This window comes from Anarhichas minor, unplaced genomic scaffold (genome assembly GCF_050575085.1).
Source record: "Anarhichas minor isolate MPS153535 unplaced genomic scaffold, ASM5057508v1 ptg000007l, whole genome shotgun sequence".
Lineage (NCBI taxonomy): Eukaryota > Metazoa > Chordata > Actinopteri > Perciformes > Anarhichadidae > Anarhichas > Anarhichas minor.
The window spans coordinates 15,751,838-15,774,058 of record NW_027466453.1 but is presented as its reverse complement, the minus strand read 5'-3'; the positions used below and the strand labels follow the sequence as shown (position 1 = coordinate 15,774,058).

General features: G+C 43.2%; 1 protein-coding gene and 1 long non-coding RNA gene across 2 annotated transcripts in view; both read left to right on the top strand.

Moving 5' to 3' along the window:
* The window catches only part of LOC142944936 (Na(+)/H(+) exchange regulatory cofactor NHE-RF2), a 29,347-nt gene extending 24,944 nt beyond the window's left edge, over positions 1-4,403 (top strand). The window contains exons 4-6 of the mRNA XM_076086164.1: positions 1,284-1,437; positions 2,132-2,250; positions 2,366-4,403. Of these exons, the coding sequence (XP_075942279.1) occupies positions 1,284-1,437; positions 2,132-2,250; positions 2,366-2,530 (438 nt within the window). The 3' untranslated portion in view covers positions 2,531-4,403. The remainder of the gene's footprint in view (positions 1-1,283; positions 1,438-2,131; positions 2,251-2,365) is intronic.
* Positions 4,404-14,932: 10,529 nt separating this feature from the next.
* Positions 14,933-21,912, top strand: LOC142944935 (uncharacterized). The gene is made up of 2 exons (XR_012952894.1): positions 14,933-15,070; positions 15,207-21,912. It is a non-coding gene; the product is annotated as an uncharacterized LOC142944935 (long non-coding RNA).
* The last annotated feature ends 309 nt before the right edge of the window (positions 21,913-22,221 follow it).

Genomic DNA, 22,221 nt, shown 5'->3' with positions numbered 1-22,221 from the left:
GTGAATTTTAAACAAATTCCCCCTCAGGACTCGGACACCTGAAACCCGCACTATAGCCAGGAGCCCAGGAGAGCCATCAATAATTGATTGTGTATCAACACTAACTTGGCGTGATGCGAAGCTGCCTGCCTCAGAAAGGCCAAGGTCTAGACAAAGCAGGTCTCCAAATGCACGCAGCATCTTGATAAGAGCAAGCAATAACAGGCTATTGTGTTTTTCTAGGGCAATATTGTCACATAGATGGTCAGTCACATGCACACAGAGTCATTATGTCCCTCTGTTGGACTGTCTCTGGCCCTAATATTGCCTGATAGGTGAAATCCCTTTCACAATGGCTCCACTTAGTGGACAAATGAGGTAACACAGTGTTTGTTGACAATGTCAACAATGAAGAAAAAGAGCGATGGGAAGGTTTATTCATATGCTATATTCAAAATAAAGCTGAATGTAACTTAACCAACCCACTGACCTGGAGAGATTTGTGTTGGAAAAATCTGATTTGGTTGTAAATGTCTCTTAAAGCAGAAATCACAATTAACTGGGAACCTTACGGTTCTGGTCGGCCATGCCAGCATGTTTTGGTCTTGTACATTTACTGAGCGCTTCTGAGACAAAGCGGGACAATAAATTAAGAAAGGTAAAAGTGAACCATGTGATATGGTTGAATTAAACTCAAAAGTTGAGTCAACAGTAATAACAAAGCAGTGGATGACCGCCCCCCTTCGAAAGAAACGTGTGTCCAAAAAAAACAACAACAATGCAAAGGCAGACAGTAAACTGTATTCAAGAGCATTTTAAAGCTTCAGTCACAAACAGAGCCACATGCATTTAAGTCACATAAAAGTTAAGTGTCATATATTCAAATCTCCAGATCAGTCAACCTTGCCCCGGTTAAAGAAGAAAAATGAATGCTGGAAGTAACACTATCATTTTCATCATAAGCAATTTTTCCTCTCAGTCTAAGCAGATAACATTCACCCTTCATTTGCAGCAAAAGTGCCCTTTTGGATGCCCCTATGCGGTAGATAAAACGTGGTAAAGTGCACTCTAGGGTGCGTCTCTAGTGGAAAAGGCGAGATGCAGTGCCATATAGACTTCCCTAAATACTTCTGCACGCTGGTGCTGTTTTTTTTCACCCTTGCCCCTCAGACAGCCTTAGTCTGCCACTGGTGTAGTGTGCTGATGGAGAACCAAGGGCTATAACAACCAACCTACGAAACCATTTAAAAATATCCTTCCTTCCTACAAAAACAACCCTTTATATTTGTCTCTGTGTTCTCCAGGTAAATGGTGTGAACATCGAGGGTATGCGGCATGCAGAGGTGGTGGCCTTCATAAAGAAAGGGGGAGATGAGACCTGGCTGTTGGTGGTGGACTCAGAAACCGACGAACACTTCAAGAGGAGAGGGATTGTCCCCGCGGTCAGCCATCTCAGAGGTAGGACTGCACTAACAAAAGGCTGTGTGGTACATATAAACTTTTAGGAGGCAAATAGGCAATTAGAAAGTCAAAGCAGGTATTTTACTGCAAATAATGAGGTTGTCAACAAATCTGTGTAACATTTTATTTTTGAGTTTCATCATTTTTTAAAGAAAATTTCCTGGAAAATGGCTACATCAAAACCCATCATACATTTTTCTTTTGAAACGTTCTGTGCAGCCGTGTTTTAAATGCTTTGACTTATTTGATAGAGTGATTGAATAGTTCGAAATGAATTGGGCCCATAACAACTCCATGGCTGGAAGAAATATCATGGAAGAGTTTCTGTGCCTGGAATTAATAAAGGTGGTTGTTGTTGTTGTAACAGGATGTGAGATACTCGTCTGGATAGACGTTAAACAATTTAGTGGAAGTAAGCTAATTCAACACTGTCTTGATTTTCCCTATAATAAGAATCTAATTACATAGTCCTTCCTGGTTAACTTGGACATTCTTAGGAATCTATGAAATGAAGCATGAGTTGTTGACTCATGCAACACTCTCAGACCTTAAAATACATGACAACAGACCTTTGAGACATACATCTGTTGACCGAGATCCCGTCCCTTTGAATATGAATTATGTATAAAGATTATAAAGTATACACTAGTGAAAAACAACAATATCTTGGCTTGTTTGTTTGTTTTCACAGACTATGACGGTCCGTCCATATCCAACGGCTCCCCTAACCCTCAGATCAACGGCAGCTCCACCACACAGTCCTTCAGGTCCACTCACTCCGACCTCAGCAGCCAGGGCAACAGCACGCAGGTGGGTGTGAGCATTCATGCGTGGTGCTGTATTTGGTCTTTGGTGTCTCACATGAAAGACAGTACCCTCAACGCTTCTGTCTGTCTCTCCGTCTCCAATATTATCTCCCGTCTAGCTGGCGGATGATGATGGCGGCCTGCTGATGGACCCGTTCGCTGAGATGGGCCTGAGTTTGAGCGCTACGGCAGCGGAAGAAAAGTTAAAGGTCCATTCCAAAGAAAAGAAGAAGGCGCCGCAGATGGACTGGATGAAGAAATATGAGCTGTTCAGCAACTTCTGAGACTTCCCGTTCCCAAGGACACTACAAACACCAGAGATCACTAGAGAGCTCTCTGCAGGCCTCTGCGAGGACGAGGAAGAACCAATACCCCCCATACAACAGAAGATATTTAGTTCCTGGAATTAAATGTGACAAAAGGAATAAGTTGTACTATGGATTTAACATTTGACAGCTTCTTTTCCCTCTTCAAAGTACAACATGAAGAAAGTGCTTTCTGACTGCAAAAACTGTGAATAATTTGCTGAAATCACACTGTTCAGAAGGAAGAGCATCTTTAAAAGCATCATGTACTTGTGTCGGGTCGGAGCGTTACAAATTTACCTAAATCCTTTTTTCCTCTACTTTAACCCTCTTATTCTCCCTACTTAAGAAACTTGTTTCAAACAAATGAGGGAGACAGTTATTTTTATATTTTAAAAGTATAAACAACTATAAAAAAAAAACAGTATCCCATCATCATGGACTGCATTGAAAGAGTTTTACGGACACTGTGACAATAATGATTGTGGACATTGTGGGAGTTTTGACCCATCAGTGAGAGGAATCCCAAAGTTGGCAGAAGATCACTGTGAAAGAGTTGAGACCCTCCACCTCCAGCCCACGCAGATGTTGGATAATAACCACCCACGAAGAAAAGGATGGCTGTGTGCACTGGTTGTGTTGTGATGTCTCCTACATGTGTTTGTATTTCTACATAGAGTTCATTAACTGATCATCAGATCAGCCCTGCTTTATTCAAAGAATAATTCATGTTGCTTGTTATTTAGCACTCCGTCTTAGTAATGTATCACCACTAACCTCTTTTCCGAAAGTGCTCCAGTGTACATGTGCATAAGGGATGCACCACTAACAATACATGTATGGATAAAGTGAACAATGGAAACTGGAACGTAGAAGAAAGGAACGTTTTCTCAGGACGCGATGAAAGAATTTATCGTTGGAGGAGGCTTGATGTGAACAGCAGAGGGCAAACTTGCACCACAAATAGAGGATCCGTTTGACACTTAAACTAAACAGAGTGGAAGTTTATCCTGGCTGTTTTTTCGGGTTGTGTCTGACAACTTCTTAGTTCGGAGCAGTAACCAAGAAACAGTCTGCCACAAAATTGCAAAGTAAAAAAAACTTTTTGTACGGATTAAACAAACGAGATACAGCATGTTAGTTAGTGAGCTTTAGAGGTGCCAGGCTAGTTTCCCCTTGTGTCTAGTCTTTATGCTAAGCTAAGCTAACCAGCTGCTACTTATTTACCTTACATTAACTGGCTACTTGCAGTAGCTTCATACGTACCACACAGTCAATCTTCTCATCTAACTTACCACCAAAATAAGAGTATTTCCCAAAAATGTTGTACCATTCCTTCAATTGAATACGGGCCAGGACAGAAAGCAGCAAGCAGTATGTTGGAGTGAAAAGATGTGATCAACATGAGTGAGAGCAGGTTGTTGGGCGGAGGGAGTGTAGGAGAGGCTTCACAGTGAGGTCAGAGATGCTCTGGAGGATCTACTGAAAGAGACTGTGGGAGCCAGGGAGCTTACTGAGGATTACTACACACACAGGCACAGCTGTCATACACACATTTGGAGCACAATGTGTGTGTGTGTGTGTGTGTGTGTGGAGAAGGTATAAATGCCGTAATCCAGTGTTGATAAAATACATTACAACAAGAGGGCCTGCAAGTTGGAGAGTCATACATGTGGACGTCTTGTCTTTGTTTTGTGCCCAGCCGGTGTCTTGATTCATCTCTGTACATCACTCTGTTTGTTCTGACAGTCACAACAAAAAATACTCTGTGTTACCATGGCTGATGTATATACAGTATAACTATACAGTATATATGGCAGATTGCATTTTTTCAATAAAGTGTGACAATGGCCTTTTTGAATAGCCCAAGCTCGTACTTTGTTTTGAACCTCTTTGTGCGTCTGTAACTATCTCATCCTCTCACATTCCTTCGTTTTATTGGTTGGGCTACTACAATATCTCCCATTTGCTCCCGTTTCCTCTCTTTCTCTCCCTCTCAACCACCGCTCCCTCCGTCTCTCTTGCTGAGGATTATGCCAGCGTACAATTTCAGTTTCAGCCTGTTCTCAGACAATTCACCACCAGCCAGCTGCTGAGAGCTTTCAGGCCACACAAAAGTTAAACGGAAGTCAAAAGTGTATTGAACGTGTGTGTGTGTGTCTGTGTTTTCTTCTTTATCCGGTCTGTGTGTATTTAGTCTTAGAAAGAAATTGGTGGAAGACAAATACTCTATTAAAAGTAAAAGTCCTTCATTTAAAATGCAAAACAGTTTGAACATTTTGTCAGCAACATGTACTTAAAATTGGGCAAAACGTGAATGTGATGGAGCTATAGTTCTACTGTATGTCAAGTAAAAGTGTGTGTAAAAATGTCCACTTTTGGGTCAGTTAACTTGTACAAAGAAACAATACTACATTTCATGATGTTGATCAAAATCAGCAAAGTGATCCCTGATGTTAAAATCAAAATCCATTTCTACAGACGACAGCCTAGTAAATACAACTGATTAATACAATAAATAAAGTCTATGGATAAGCGCAACAGGTGATACAATAATTATTAGAGTACATCAATCAAATAGCCTGCCACTTCTTATGAATACGATAAAATGTGGAACATGCAAACCAAAAAACACTCCTCACAATGATCTGAAAGATCCACAATCCCACAGAAAACAAATAAAGATTTATCTGGATTTGCCTCTTTCATTGCCATGTATAGTGTGTATATGTGTGTGTATTTCGTGTGAATGAGAAATTGAGGACAAGACTGAGTGAGAATGCATAATGTCAACTGACATGACCCAACAATGGGCCAGCACAATATGTCAGTAAGGAAGAAACATATGTTCTGTCCACTAGCTGGCGCACCTCCAGCATTTAACATCCAGGAAGTAAGCCAAACACTGGTAGCGTGAGGCCGTGGGTACGTCCAGTGCCCTACCTGATCTTTGTTGAAATGCAACGCCACACGTGGGCACATTATCAAGCTCCCTGGAGGTTATGGCAAGGCCAAGTAGTGATGCTAGCACATGAAAGGACAGGCCCAGTTCAAAGCCGTCTGCAATTTCAGAGCAGTAAAAGCAGGAGAACAGAAGCAGAGAATAGAGCCACAGGTGGCCACTTTCTGTTTAGCCTGTCTCAGTAAATACAAGCCTTTCTACTTACTATTGATGATAGATGATTGTTTGTCTCGCACCATTAGGCTTCTGTCCTCCTGCAGGCTCCTGGGCTTTAATCTTTCTGTATAAACAATGTTTTCACCAGGTTTCACCTTTACTTTATTTTTTATTTTCTTTCTGTTTTCATCCCACCTCCTCACCACCACCATCCCACCCACGTCAGAGTGCCAGCCATGTAACAGTGCCAGGGCTGCCTGGGTTGCAGCGGTGGCCGCAAGGAGAGAGAAACCAGAGGCTGACAGGGAGGGGGAGACAGAGAGAGAAGGGAGAGGAAGGGGAGGAGGAGGGGGGGGGGGCTCCCCATGGCAACGGTGTGTTTTTGTTAGCGCTCGTGAGTCAGACAAGCAGTGAGTCACAGTCAGGAGGAAACACACACACACACACACACAGTCACATTCATACTCACACTCCCTCACTCGAGGAGAAGCCAAATAAGGACAGCTACACCAACATGCACAGAGAGGGAGAGGGCAGAAAAAAAGAACAGAGAGGGGAACGAGTTTGATGATCACCACAAAAATAATCAAGAAACTAAGGGAAAAGTAAGACAGGAAGACGGGTAAGACAGATGACAGGGGCAAAGACAGAGCTGGGACGGGAGCGTGCATGTGCCAAAATGGAGGGAAGCCGACGCACCAGAGGGCACAGAGTGCGGGCACATTCCCTCTCCCAAGAGCACCCTTCACATGGGTGGGGGTAGCGGAAACACACACGGGCACACCCAGTTTGTGCACACCTTGGCTTAACTTGCTAAACCGCCCATTTATTGTCTGACGCTTACGCATTTAGAAAGGCCACCTGGTTTTGTACAACATACTTTGCATTTGTTTGATTTTACAAATCTCTGTTTTAGTGACAAACTGGAAAAAGTAACCAGTTTTTGCATCGTGAAAAAGAGTAGTTTGATTATTCTTGTGTCCGTCCTCTGACTGATGCGTTTCCCACGACTTGTTGCTTCTTGGAGGAGTCCTTTGGGTGGTGGAGATGACTAACTTTATTTACACTGAGTAGTCTGCAGATGTATGTGTGTGTGGGCTGTGATTTACACACGGCTCATCCCACACTGAATGTGTGTTTTGGCTACTGTTGACCCTGACAGAGTGTCAGAAAATAGGTCAATGCACAGACCCCCTTCATCTCCCTGCAAAGATGTATCTGTGTGTTTTTACAGTATCATAAAAGTTGATGTACTGCAAGTTCTCAACGCTCCACTTCACAAAGCTGACTACTGGCTTCCACTTAATGGCTCTCCCTGTTTCCATCTTCTTCGTGTCCTCTTCATTCATGTAAATGTAGTGAGCTTTAACACCGGGATATAGTGCCAAAGCCTTGGTACTAAAATTCAGTTGCATGATTGTTTGCCAAGTAATATTTAAAATGTACAGCAATATACACAATCACCATAATCTTACCATATAAGCTCTTCCAAAATTTAAATCATACAAACATGTCGCTTTTTCTTTGCATGTAACTTTCCCCTACTCTCAATCTCTCTCTCTCTGCACCTCCCAATGTGCAGACGTTCAGCTCAAATCAGCCAATCAGAGCCTTCTTGTCAGGATTATCTGCGTAGAGATAACACACAAGAAGTATCACCTGTCCTCCAACGGTTGTGGGTTGTTTGACTTTTTTTTCTTCTTCTTCTATTTTCACAGTTTCACAACACAAGTGCAGGAGAGCCAAAGTACACACTTCAACTTTGAACAAAGCTCAAGTTAAAAACAAGATGCCTTTTTTGACCCAACCGGTCAAAGCAAATACTCGCCCACCCAGAGCCTTGTTCTGGTCAAGGTTTCTTCCTGTTAAAAGGGAGTTTTTCCTCGTCGCCCAAATGCTTACTAATGGGGGAATGTTGGGTCTCTGTAAATGAAAAAGTATACTCTAGACGTGCTCTATATGAAATCTGTCACGAGAACTTCTGCTGTGATTTGGCGCTTAGATCGACATATCCTCCTCTGAAGAAGGAGAAGGGAGAAGGAGGAGGGTCAGAGGTCACTGCTTGGTGGGCAGGCCAGCTGGGAAAGAGCGTTGGAGGCTGATGTTGGAGCCGCGAAGCCAACGAGGGAGGGCGGAATGTGGTGCGGAGCTGTAAAGGGCACAGGAATTGGATGGAGTGTGTACGCCTGTTAACACACGAGTGATTAATGAGACGGAGGAAGTCACCCGGCCGTGTGTCACTCCGGATGATGTCAGCGGTTGAACGGAGGAACAGAAACGCCATATGGCGACAGATAGGCTTCCTCTCTCGCTGACCGCCACACACACAAACAAAGATAGATGTCTTACGTGTACAGTACACTACTCTTAAATACTTCCTCAAAGGGAAAAAAACAAACACATGTATTGGCCAGTTGCACAACTACGTCTCATTATTCCCGTTCATGTCTTTTTCGTATTCCTCTTTTCCAACGACAGTGCCATTAACAAGATATTCAATTCACAATAGTTTATGCAACTGCTGTTTCCGACCTTTATCCTCCCATAGACAGAGTTGGTTAATAAATATGAAGACATGTATGATACTTTGGCATCAATTTTTATCTATTTTAGCATCCGTTTTATTGTTATGTTCTTGGATGTTTCTTGTTTCCTGTCTTTCTCTTGTGGATTGTGTTTTATGGATGCAACATGGCTGGAAAACCAATCCAAATTCCCCACAATGTGGGACAATCTCTCTCCTTGATTTGTTCTCTCACTCGCTCACATGCTATGAGCTGACTTCAAGAAAATCCTCCTTGATTTCTTCTGCGTTTGTGTGTCCAGTGAACTCTGTTCACCGGGTTTCAGGCTTCTTCTAACCAGCTGGCCGGCAGGGTGGTCAGCTGGTTGGTCCACAGACCGGATGGCTGGATGGAGGGATGGATGGAGGGATGGATGGAGGGATGGCTGGCTGTCTATGTCAGCAGGAATGCCAAGCAGCCTTGCGGGACTGGCAGAAGAGGCCGCCGTGAGGAGAGCGATAGAGGGAGGAGGTGGAAGCAGAAAAAGGATTTAAAGTAGGAAAAAAAACAAAAGAAAGGAGTCCCAACACAAAAAGAGTTGGGAGTTTTGTAACATTATGAACTGGCGTTGAGTGCAAGATGTGAACGAGTGAGAGAGGCAGCAGTCAAGCGAATGAGGGGAGTGAGGACAGAAAGAAAAGCAAGCGAGGAGGGGGTTGTAAAGGTGGCTGGATATTTTTAGCATGTGGAGTGGGAGAGGGCGGTATCTTCTCAAGGGTTTTTTTTCCAGAGTATATTTAGAGCTGTGATGTGTAAAAAAGACAGAGGGAGAACAGGAGGGATGTGTACTGTACACTAATACCAGTCTGATGTAAGAGTCCGCAATAGGACCACACACATTCCTGTTATTCTCTCTTTGGCGCTGCCCTCGCTGTAGATCTACCTTTTACTTCACCTGTTAACTCATTCGGTCAAATACAAAGCACACATACAGTATGCTTATAATCTGACTCCCACCAACACTGATGTTTTTCATCTACTCACAGGCCTCTCACAATCTCCGAAACATTACACAAACACATTCTTGACCCAGTTTTTTCTAAACGGGACTATAGCTTCTCCACAGTGAACGCCCTGCAGACAGGTTGAACAGTTAAAACGGTCGGAGCCCAACAGCTTTTCAGCACATCAACCAGGCGTTCCAGACACCGCAAATCAGACAGAGATTTTCCAGCTAATGTGGTATAAAGTTGAAGAAAGAGAGAGAGAGAGAGAGAGAGAGAGAGAGAGAGAGAGAGAGAGAGAGAGAGAGAGAGAGAGAGAGAGAGAGAGAGAGAGAGAGAGAGACACAGCTGAAGCAATGCTAATAATAATGAGAGCAATGAGAGAGAACAGGGGGAAAGAGAGTGCAGTGTGGTCTCCATATAGCTTGCTAAGGATAATAGCATGCATGCTGGCTGGGGCAGACCGAGAGAAAGAAAGAGGGGGAGAGCGAGCGCAGAGCCGCAGTGACGCCATTGTGGTTCCGCAGCACTTCCTGTCTACCGCCACAGTGTTTGTGTGTCTTGTCTCCACGGTAACTGCCAACACATAAATACCAGAGAGGTAGAAGAGAGGGAGGGAGGGAGAGAGAGAGAGCATAGGAAAAAGAAAATAAGGACAGACCAGTCAAAGTCAAGTGGATCCATTCTGGCTGGTTTGAGCTCGGTTAAGACCTGCTGGTCTTTTACTGGACTTAATGATTGAAATCTGGACTGGGTTCCAGTGACATGGTCCAGCATGGATGAGGTGTAGTTAAGTTATGACCTCAAATGTCCCAGGTGTGGGTCAAGGGTGGGGGGATGAAGAGGCCGGGAATAGGGGGGGATTGCCCAAGGCTGCTAATGCAGGGTGGAGCTGAGGAGGAGGAGGAGGAGGAGGAGGAGGAGGAGAGGGATGAAGGATTGACAGGTTGATTTGGGAGGCTGCCTAGCTGCATGGTTCAGTCCACTCCAGCAACCCAACTCTATACCAAGGCCAATACACCTACTCAAGATTCTTAGAACCTACTTACATACAGATCAGCACATTATAGATAAGATTGTTTCAGATTGAACTTTCAGGTTCTGATCCAGAAGAAAGTAAACCTCATTCCAAATCCCAATGACATTTTTATAAGTTAAATAATTAAGAATCCAGCTGTGAAACATAGTTTTTCCCCGCGGTATGTTGTGTAGTATACTCCATATGTCTCGATGTAGATGAGAATTATATAATATTGCCTATATGTCCAACACTATTGCAGGTTAACCTTCATGACTCAATAGAAGAGGCTAGTCCATGGACGAGTCAGTTAGTTCAGAACCCGGTCTGACGATGGATTAGCTACTGATTATGTCTGTCATAACAGCAGGGGGGAGGAGACTAAACAATATCGTTTTTAGACAGAAAATTAGAAGTAAAAAGTTGTAAAAGTTGGTGGATACTGCTGATATGTAACATAACTATACCCGCGCTGCTACACTGTTAGATATTCATGAGATATAGATATTCGTTGCTGTTTTTTATGCTAACAAATAATCATTGTTTGATTTTACAAAGGATTAAACTTCTGAAGTGCTGTATTTAAATCCATTCTGATTAGAATATTTAAAGTTAACCTGCTTCTTTTTTTCACACAGAAAAGAAATGTTGAATGAGAGCTTGCATCAAGTTAGTGAAGCTAATGGAACAGAATTGCTGACGTCAGGACTTTGTATCTCTACATAGCATTCTGATCCATTGAGTTGAATGAAAGATTTAAGAAATTCAACGCAAAAAAACGCAAAATCTTACCCAGTATATTTGTCTAATTACTCATCAAAATATCTCATAACACTTTATATGTGACATAATCACCTAACAAGTAACACTCAAGATCTCTTTTTGTCTTGAAAGGTCTAAATATTACATCTATTATATTAAACACCTTGTATTCATTGTTTGTTTACTTATTTTTTAATGTTTAAAAAGAGATGCTCAAAGGATCCATACTGAAAAGAATACAGTTCTCCGTCTCCCTACAGAAACTGTTAATAAGAATGCGTTCTCAGCCAACATGTCTGGTTAAATAAGTTCACCGTTGATACCTCACAGATCAGCTGGCACACATAGTAGCTCTTTCTCTCGCTGCATTTCTTTCTCTCTCCGAAACCATTTTTCACTGCTTGTTGCATAATTGAATCTGACTCACCATGACAACCAACGAAGTTGATTTTATATTTTTTTTACAACCAAACCCAGTGGCCCAGATTAGAGTCGCTTTCAGCCGTCTGACTCACTGTCTGAGATGGTCACTCAGTCGAACGTCCCATGAGCCGTTGACGCACACATCTACACAACCAGTACACGCTGTTGGACACATTTATATATAAAAATATGCACTGAATACATGCACAAATAAGATAAAATACTGAAAAACATATGCATATGCAAATAGGCATTGTCCACACATATACACACACACACATACAAAACACACACACACACACACACACACACACACACACAGGTCCGTACTTTCACCTCTAATGTAAAACAACAGCACATACTGTGGAGCATGTTTCTCACTGAACCATTAATTAAAGATGACACACTTCCAACATGACTCTACAAACTCATCCACTGGAGCTCATGATCTGCACTCCACAGTGACCTTAGAGGTCAATGACTTCTTTAACAAATGAATGCACACACACATACTGTAACTGCACACACACACACACACACTGCTATAGATACACCTGCCTGTTATCTTAAAAAGGATTGGAATCAGTCGAAACACACACGCACACACGCACGCACGTACACACACACACAGTGGGAACATTTACGACCATGCCTGCGTATCACTACACTTTCCACAGAGCTGATAATGTTTCACAGAACCATAAGACGGAGAATATAGGACAATAGGACGCATTGAACTCTCTCTCAGCACCATTTTCCAAAAACCACAACCCTCACTGCCAGCAGGAGTGATTGCAGAACATTGCACATAAGAGTTGGCAATTGTGGAAAGAAAGATATGGCCTCCTTTTTTTATGGTTTCATACCTAGTTGATTTGGATTATATGTCACACAGGCTGAAAGAAATGGTCGAAACTGAAAGTTGTCTCGAGTCTTGTGATGAGTAGCTTTTGAGAGCGTCTTTGCACCATCTCAGTCATTACAGTGCTAGTGTCGCGTGCGGCTAAGCTCATTGTCATCTTGGTGAGGCTAAATAAGAGGGGAGTGTGCACGACACGCATTGAGGTTTAGACCACAGAAATGAGATGGAAACTTCATCGCATATCCTAACTCTGTCTTAAGGCTATTTAACTAATTTAACTAAGTCTCCCTTTGACCTTTTACATGATATGAACACATATATATTACAGATATACACACATAAAGAGGCAGAGTGGGACATTTGTGAAGCTCTACTTCACTCCATTATAACCAAGTTCACTCAGTAATCTTTGCTAACTAACAATCAAAAATGAACGGTATTCATTACAATTCATTTAACTCCTGCTGTTATGAAATGTTGTGAATCCCCTCTGGAGACAACGTAGAAACCGAGGTTCAAAAACAAAACATTATCCCATCTGATCTGAAGATAAACGATGTATCGGCGTCATGTGTCTTACTGGCATAGTCATTTCACTAAGCTTGAGTGTATGCGTTGCTAAGAGACAAATACAGTGTGCGTGTGTGTGTGTGTGTGTGTGTGTGTGTGTGTGTGTGTGTGTGTGTGTGTGTGTGTGTGTGTGTGTGAGTGTGTGTGTGTGGAATGTGTGACGTCCGTTCCCTCACAGGGGCGTGGTTGTCTGTGTGAGACTTTGCCGCTCACTCACACACACACACACACACACACACACACACACACACACACACACACACACACACCCAAAGGCTACAGGGAAGGAAGGGGAAGTCATAAAGCCTCTAATAGCCCCTCTCTGAAGCTCGTGTTACTGTCTCTCTGCGGGGAAGGGGAGTATATGTAGGTGTGGGAGGGGGTCCTATGCTTGACAGGTGCAGATCAAACCAAGCTTGGACACAAGCCCCTCACACACAAACACAACGGCCTTACCCCGATCTGAAGTTGCAAACACTGTGATGTACAGTACATACGTTTCTGCTGTGTTCTTCGTGAAGCCACCATTACTACTGGGAGAAGTCATTAGAAGCCGTGTTTCCATTCACATATTTGTGTACACATTTTAAAGTATCTCACTTTAAAAGCTGTATGGAAACAGCTAAATCTGATAAAACTTCCTTAATTGCGGAAAGGCTTTTACACTTGAAGTGGTCTTTTCCTAGAAGATATGTGAAATGGATTATGGAAACGCTTTTGCCAAATAAATTGTGATGTAGCAAACACTTCACGCACATTGGAAAAGTTGCCTTCAGGGATTCAGCCAAAAAGGGTTAATTACAACCCCGACCATGATCTTCTGACCAAACTACACCGTAGCTGAGTTAATTCGCTCTGAACCAGTTGATGGCAATTTGCATTTCTTTTTTGTGACATTTCAAGACTTCGCTTGACAAGTGAATGAAATGACAATTAGTGTTGATTTATATTTTCTTTATCCGTAAAATACAGGGAAGAAGACTTTCTGTTGATATGACAAAGTCCTTGATGTCCCCAGAATGAGTGCCATGCTAACTACAGCTCCCTCAAATGTATTCTGTAAAGCACATCTGTTGACTCATAACCGTTGACCTCTCTCATGATGTCCTTATCTAAATAGAATCTAGCTTTAAGTGATCTGGAAAAATGTTTATATAACTAAGATCCTGCACTCCTGCCCCAGTTAAAGTCTCTCTCGGCATAAAAAAATCTGCTTAAAGTTTCACCAAAAAAAAGAAAAAAGACCACGACAAACCAACCTTAGCATAAACATTCATAAGGGATACGGTTACGACTTTATCAGACACTATCTCGGCATATGTGTATAGTGTCAAATTATACATTTATTTTTCACATTTGAATTCAAAACAAGATCCGCAGATTTTAATTAACTTTAGCTAAACCTGTGCCATCGTTCAAATCACTTCTTAACGCTCAACTTAGAGACTTTCTGTTATTGTTTCTGGCCTTGTTAACCATCTTAAATGTCATATTGGCCTTTTGTGACAATTTTCTCGATTCAATTCTTTGAAAAGTGCTTTGAACAGTGTTACGCAAATCATTATCTCACGCATAAATGATGCTCACACAAATGTACATTCTTGGATTTGAGCAGAACCAGCTTGCAAAATAGTATTGAGAGCATGTTCTGACATCGAAACAACTATTAGAAGTGTCTTAAGGATAAATGTGTTCATTCCTATCATTGTCAGACAAACAGATCACTATCTTCATTATCTCTCCACAGAACATCTTCAACACACAAGACAGTGTAACAAACTTTCTCAGGACGTTTTGACACAGAAACATTGCACATTTAGCCCGGTTTTCCTGCCTGCTATCGACTCAAACAGCCTTTGCTCATTTATTAGCAGCTGTGCAGCCAATTATCTCCCTGCCCCCTTTCCTGTGTTCTCGCAGCAGCCTAGACTGTGCACAAGGGAGGAGAGGCGAGGGGAGGGATCCTGTCCTCTGACATCGTCATGAAGGAATCCCCTGCTCTGGGTTGGGCCCGCCTCCTCCTCTCTTACTCTCACCCTGTCTGGCTCCCAGACACACTCGCGTTCACACACACTCCTGTCTGCACAGTCGAGGGAGAAACAGACCCACGAGATGGAGAGTGGGAGACACAGACAAAAACAGAGATAGAGGGAGGAGGGAGAGGAGGGACGACAACTGTGAAGTTCAACTAAAGAGTGTGACACTGGAGAGCGTGAGGAGAGAGGAACTGAAGAAAGGAGTAAAAACGGTTGTGTCAGGTAGGTGCAGCCTCTGCCTCTGCTCAGAAGTTGATTGTTGCCTTTTTACTGTTTTATGACTCTATGACCCAGCAAACCTGTACGCTTTAGTTTGACTTATTTATTTTTTTTGTCTCGAACCATTGGTCTTCCACAGAGAGGCACTTCACACTCACTTCACAGCAATTCCTGCAACAGGACAGTTATTCACGTGGAGCGACAGTGAAGTGTGCCTGCTGTTCAAATGTACTAAAATGTTGCCACTGGAATATTGCCCTGATCTGAGGTCTGCCACTGTGGACCGGCTCCATTACAAAGGTCAGACGTAAATAGTTCCTTTGAATGAGATGGCTTAATTTCTGTCTGTCTGTCTGTCTGTTTGATTGATAATATCTCCAACCGTCGGAATTAATTACTGCATAATAAGTGTGCCTCTACCTGTTTGTCTGCCTTTTCTTTGCAACTGTCTGCTTACAGTATGTCATCCGTCTACCACATGTGTGTCCTCTGTCTGTCTACATGCCCATCAGTCTGTGTGCCTCTCTGCGGGGTGTTGTTGGCAGCACAGAGTGGGAACAGAGGTCATAAAAAGTTCTAGAAAAGCACCCGAGAGACGTAATGTTAGTGGTGAAGTAAGGCCGGAGCCGCTCTAACATTCCTCTCATTGTTCAGAGGCCCTGTAAGTCAGCGAGCTCCCAAACCTCCATGAAAGGAAGGGAATCCAGCGGCTACTCTAGCTAACACAGTTTCGGCAACAGCTCAGGGCAGGCTGTCTCTGTCTTCCTGTCCGCCGTCCTGTCTGGTTCCCCTCTGGGACTGAGGGCGAAAGCGGAGCTGAAGGAGATTAACATGATGCTGAAGCACAGATTGAAAGACAAGAGTGAGTTAGTCCAAGCGAGGGATCTGTTGCTTTGCTCTGTCTGCGACTGACTGTGACTTCTGATAACCTCTACGCCATAAAATATGGGAAAGAGGAGGGAGAGGTAATTATCGTTATCCTGCCTTTTTTTATGAGGAATCATTGGATTGGAGTGCCGGCCAGGGAAGGCCAAATGGATGCATGGAGGGAGGAATAGGTTGAGGAAAGAGGGAATAGAAGGAGCTGAAGGGGGAGAGAAAGTGGGGATCCAGAACTCAAGCCTTGGCTTTAGTGGGCTGGCTGGCTGAGTGGGTGGGTGGGTGTGCCCAGCAGCTATACGTAGGAATGGGCCCAGGCTCAGGAAACCGTGGCGTAGTGGAATAAAAGTGTGTGTGTGTGTGTGTGTGTGTGTGTGTGTGTGCAGTTTCTGCATCAATTTGTGCAAATGTGGTTCAGTGGCAGCAGGGCGGCTGCACACTAAGTACAGGGCTGGTGGTGGTGAGGGTGTTTGGCAACGGATCAAGCTGAGGATAGGGTTACAGGGAGCGGACCACGGGCTCGGGCTGGGTTCTTCACTGCTGAGCTTTACAGCACGAAGAGACTTTTCTCTCCTTTTTTTTTTTTTTTTTTTTTAATCTGGAGCTGGAAATACTTTTTTTTAATTCTCAGACACTAATGTGTCACATGTGGTGTGTTGTGTTGATTCCAGGCCAGCCAATGAACGCTCCCCTTTTTTGATTGAGGAGAACTGCAACAGAGAGGGCCCATAGTGGTGCGCGAGTCCCTGTTTGAATGTCACTGAATGTCACAGCCTCAGCAATAATGAAGCCCTCACACGCAACACGAAACAAATACAATCTTACTCACATGCGCACACGTACCCAGACACACAGTCTGTCTGGAACAGAGCCAGGGTGTGGTGCTGCTGTGCTGTAAAGTGTGTGAGTTCAGGTTTAAGTTGGCGGGATGTCTTCTGTAATCTCCTTGCAGTTGTTGGTTTTTTTCCAGTAAAATAAGAATCCATGCATCTGCTCATATTAAAAGACTGAAAACATTGCAGAGGAAATGATGGGACACTTTCTGCTGTGTCAGAGGTGTAATGGATACGACAGCAATCATGAAAAGCAAATGTGGCATATTTACTCTTTTAAAAAGGGATTATTATAACCCTTGTGCTCTGATGTTGACATAATGTCTTGAACCATTATACCTAGATAGATTGATTTCACATGAGGCTGGGGTTGGAAACAAACTGCTCTCTGTAAAATTCTCCGATGCAGTGGAAAGATACAACTATTACGCAGGCTTTAGCTTGATACCTAATTATTAATTAAGTGCACAATAGCAGCATACAGTCGGCCTGTGGGTCACCCCACTCACTGTTTGCTCTGTGAAGCGCCTCACAGCCTGGAGGTGTGGATGATGTCAGATCGGTATGTTTTTGTACTATTCCTGGTTAACAGACAGTGAGAACACGACTAACACACATGCCATGTTTGCCCGGCAGCCCGCTGACATAACCGTGTTTGTTCATTGATAGTGAGCATATTATGTGCGTAAAGGCAGTTTGCGTTGCCTGTGAGGATGTGTGCATTTCTTAATGTGTGTGTGTGTGTGTGTGCACACAAGGGCATAAGGAGAGAGAAGATATGTGTTGAAACAACAAGGGGTTGAGATCCAGCTGTCTCAACAGAGGCTTTTCCACTTAACTGTGTGCCCTTGTGTAAACGGCAATGTCAATTCTGCGCTCTGGCAGAAGGGGAGAGACGGTTTGAGAAAACAGCCAGTGGCCACGTCTACACTCGGGCCTCCATACGTTGCGTGCACGAATATAAACTTAGAACACACACACATAGCGTAGAGTGTACTCCCTAAAACCATCAAAGCACCCGCACGCAAGGCTGCAGGCTATGAAGACACTCACTACAAACATTTTGACTCTACTGGGGCACATCTGCTGCCGATCGTCACCCAGTGACACTAATTTTCCTATTCTACGCCTCCATCAGGACGCAACACGTTGGCACAATTATGAGCTGCCAATAGGTCTCAGCCCACATGGCAGAACCTTATGATTATTCCTAACCATAATAAACATCCAATTTGAGTAGAACATAACAACAGGATTGCCTGGCTCCTGCACCATAGCGCTCAAGAAGCAAGACAGGCCAAAATGCAAAAGTGAGACACGTTGAGATCCTGACAGCGAGCGTTTGAGGTGAGGTGTTGGACAGCGTGCGTCAACCAGAGCGCCATCATTACAGGGGAAGGGAAGGAATGAGCTCATAGACATTAACGGCTGCGGGTTCGACGGGGGGAACGCAAAGGGGAAGAGAGAAACCGATGGAAAAGATGAAAAGGCAGAGAAAATAACACACGAGACGAGCCACTGCCGGATGAAAGGATGGTGGGGATCGAGGGTTTTAGGTTGATGGAGGAGGAGAGTTAAAAAGGAGTTAGTGGACTGTCTTTGATGGGTGCCGGGACCTTAAATGACCTTCTCTCTTGAGACGGTACGTTTTATTGTAAACATGTGGAGACTAAAACGAAACACAAAACGTGCAAATATCCACTTTTATGTAGATATTTTAGTTTTCCATTTAATAACCTGGCCCTCAAATTACGCTAATCTATCTGGAGCCTTAAAAATGCTTCTTGTACTGTAATCTGAGCGTAAAAGAGAGACGTTCACAAAGTTTTAAGAGAAAGCAGACGGAGAAAAACGTTGTTTTCTTTCTTCCCAGTAGCTACAAAATCACAGTGTGTTCTGAGCGGTTATAATTTGGTGTTATTGGCTGATTGGACCACAGACTGTGAGAGGGAACATTGGCCTGGAGGAAACCAGAAAGCATCTGCACTGTGGTTCAGCACTGAGTTTTAGGCTTGCTACTTAGAAATTGGAATACAAGTTGCTTTGTTGAGTGGTATTTAAAATATCCAGCTTTCTGGAAGAGACTTTCATACTATTTTGGGACACTCTCCGAACTCACTCTCTGACCTGAAGTGATGGCGCCTAAGTTCCCTGCGCCCCTCGTACAGCTCTGCAGCAGACCCTCAGTGACAGCAGACAGCCGGGTAAAACTTATTTGGAGTCTGGAGTTCCCCAAAAGTGTCCCACTGACTCATACCTTGTGCATGGTGGACTATTCATGCTGCTGAAAATAAAGAGACTTGAAGAGGGTGGCAAAATAGCATTCATTCTGGATCCTAATATGTCCTGTCCAGACAGGTAAATTTCAACAAAAAGGAGTATTAAGTGCTGCTCCAGGGGTGATGAGTTGATGTGCTTGTTGATATCAGGTATCATTCGACAGGCAGTAATAAAGCAATAACATATAAATACAGTGTTCTTTAATGAACATTCCTGACAATTTCTGAGGGGATTTAGCAGTAGCTTAGCAGCAACGGAAACACGGCCCAGTGCTCTCCGGCCTTTTTTCTTTCCACAGAAGGGGCACAGATAAAGGGCCAGAAGTAGAACAGAGCGGGCACAAACGTCTTTAAAGGGAGTGCCACATGACTGGCCACTTCCTTCTAGCCTAATTCTCCATTCTGTCATTGAAAAGCTATTTTTACAAGAGGCCACGGGAAGTCTGGGAGTTGACGAACCACGCGCATACAGTACACACCAGGGCTGAGAAAGCGCAATGACTACGACCTGTCAATGACAAGGGCCGAGCACATTGGACTACTGTGATAACTCACTCTTTCACACAGAGGTATAGATGAGGGATAGGTCCTCTAACGTTAAGTATTAGAGGTGACAATGATGGAAGAGGCCTATTATGGTGTTTATTATTTGTTTCATGCATGCTTTCAATTCCTCCTCTCACCACAAAATGATAGTCATCTCTGATGGCCAGGGGAATTCCTGGTAGAGTGATTTTTGAGACTAAAGGACTGAATCACATTGCCAGGGATTTCCAATGGCTGACATGAAGAAAGCGACCTCTTTCTCAGAAACATGGACTAATTTGCTAACTCACACACAGCCACACCCATGTTTTCTAATTTGTATACGCAAACACAAACGTCTAGCTCTCTGTCACAAACAGATGCCCGCACGACCTGCTGGCCGTGCGGCAGCAGGACTTAACCCACATGTGAGCAGTGAGTGTTTGCCATGTTCACAGTGGTTAAGTTCTGCCGCCACAGGGCTGCAGCCCGCAGGGGGAGAGTAAAGGTCAGGGAGGGGCCGGACTGCTTCAAACCACCGCTCCTCACATCAGCACCAGACTTCAGACGAGCTGAAAATGTGAAAATCGCTTTGATAAAAAAAAAAAAGTGTGTCTTCATCTACGTGTCTTTATGAGCGTCAATGAAAAGACTGAAACCTTCCTGAAATCAATACATGAAATAAACACAAATTTCTGCGACGCTTCATTTAATTAGTTTGAGGTTTGATTGGCACTTTACTAAGAAGCTCATCTTGTTGCACCCTCTTCTTCTACAATGGTTTAATGGCTGCTAACTAGCTCTTTAACTCGATGTGGACAACTCCTGATTTTCGAATAACAGTAGTGGATAAAAGCCAACATGAATTTCCAATTCTTTTTGCAGATTTTCTGGAAATTTGGTTTAAATTTGGGCTAAATTTAGATAAAAACTTGACTATATAGTGCAGCTCAACTCCAGTTTAAGTGTGAAAATGTTGTATCCAAACACACTTCCTCTTTCAAATCAGTCTGTTCATACAGAGGCAAAAACATGGGGCTTCTCATTCGCTTAATTTGAGTCTTAGACTCTCTTTGTGTGGGCCCACCACAGTCAGACTCACACCGAATCACCTCTGCTGTGAAAACGGATAAAAAAGTCGACGACATGTGTGGCCGAGTACGTGTGCGCTTCACGCACGACCTACTATTGTGCTGTGAAAGCGTAGGAATGATGCACTGTGGTCAAAAGGGCTGTGCTGGGGAGCAGTTATCACTGTCCATAAGCTTCTGGTAAAAACTGGTAATCGGTGTAATTAGCTGAAACTGTGCAGCTTCAGTGTGTCAACGTCTGCTAAATGTCAGCTGTCTCATTAGCGTCGAAGACTGTTCCTGTTCCTGTAGGGCGAGCAACATCTCCTCTCATGTCGTCATTTGTATCGCCGGCTGCCAGGGTCTTTCAGTGTGTGTGTGTGTGTGTGTGTAACTTTGTGTGAGTTAATTTTTCGTTCATGCTCCACCTGTTGATTTCTGCATGAGCTTCAGTGTCTGTTTGTCTTTCTTTTCTGTATATATGTGTGTGCATATAGTCACCTCTGTCTCCCCCCCTCCCCCCCTGCTGGGTTGGTCTCCTGTGCCTGCTGTGCTGATAATCAGTGTGTGACGTTGGCTGGCTCAGTTCAGCAGGAACAGGGGACTGGTCTCCTTTCCACGTACACACACACACACACACACACACACACACACATGCACACGCACAGAGCACACTTTAATCCCACTATAAGCCTGTAGCATGTGATATTGCTTTACAGTCTGGATGTGTACGTGGATTTTTAAATAAATGTACTTTGAAATGACTGACAATCACGAAACATCATTTTAGTTTCTGTTGAAGTCATTTGTCTCACTGAATTCCTAGTTGCAACAGATTTTCCTCAACAGATGTACACACTCACGTTCTGTAATGAAACACTTTACTTGGATTTATGCCTGATCTCTTATTGCATTTACGGACCATTAAAATCTTCAATTTTCATAAAACCATATAAGTTACTTCAATCAAAAATCAATATGAAAGTGATGTTGAAATGCTTGTAATAAAATGAGTCTTGATACGGTCTGCTTCAACATTTATATTTGTATGTGTATGTATTTTTGTGTGTCATTTCTGTTTGTCTCTTGTTGGTCCCATATTTGTAAAAAACAAAAAAACTAAATACAAGAGGAACAAAGCTACTGTTTCTTCATATGTTCCTTTGCTTTTCAAACCAAAATGTGTCAAATAAATATGATGGCTGGTTGATATGGTGTGCATTAAGTTTGATTCAAATTAAACGTATTTGAAAAAAGCAGTATACTCTTTGTGTCCTGTATTTTTTCAAACATAAATCTTACATCACAAACACAATATCTAAAAAAAACAATAATTTTCACCCTGTAGCTTTCTCAAATGCTGGTTTTCATTCCAGACAAACATTACACCAGCAAATTTCACCGACAAACAGTTCGTCCTCTCAGCTCGTCTTCATAAGTTGGTGGAACAAAAGTCTGAATGCTCTCATCATGGCACCTGGACGCCCATACCTGACCTACATTTCTATGGTAAAAATCAAATTTCACGGTGTGTTGCTTTAGTTTGGTCACAGTACAATTATGCAACA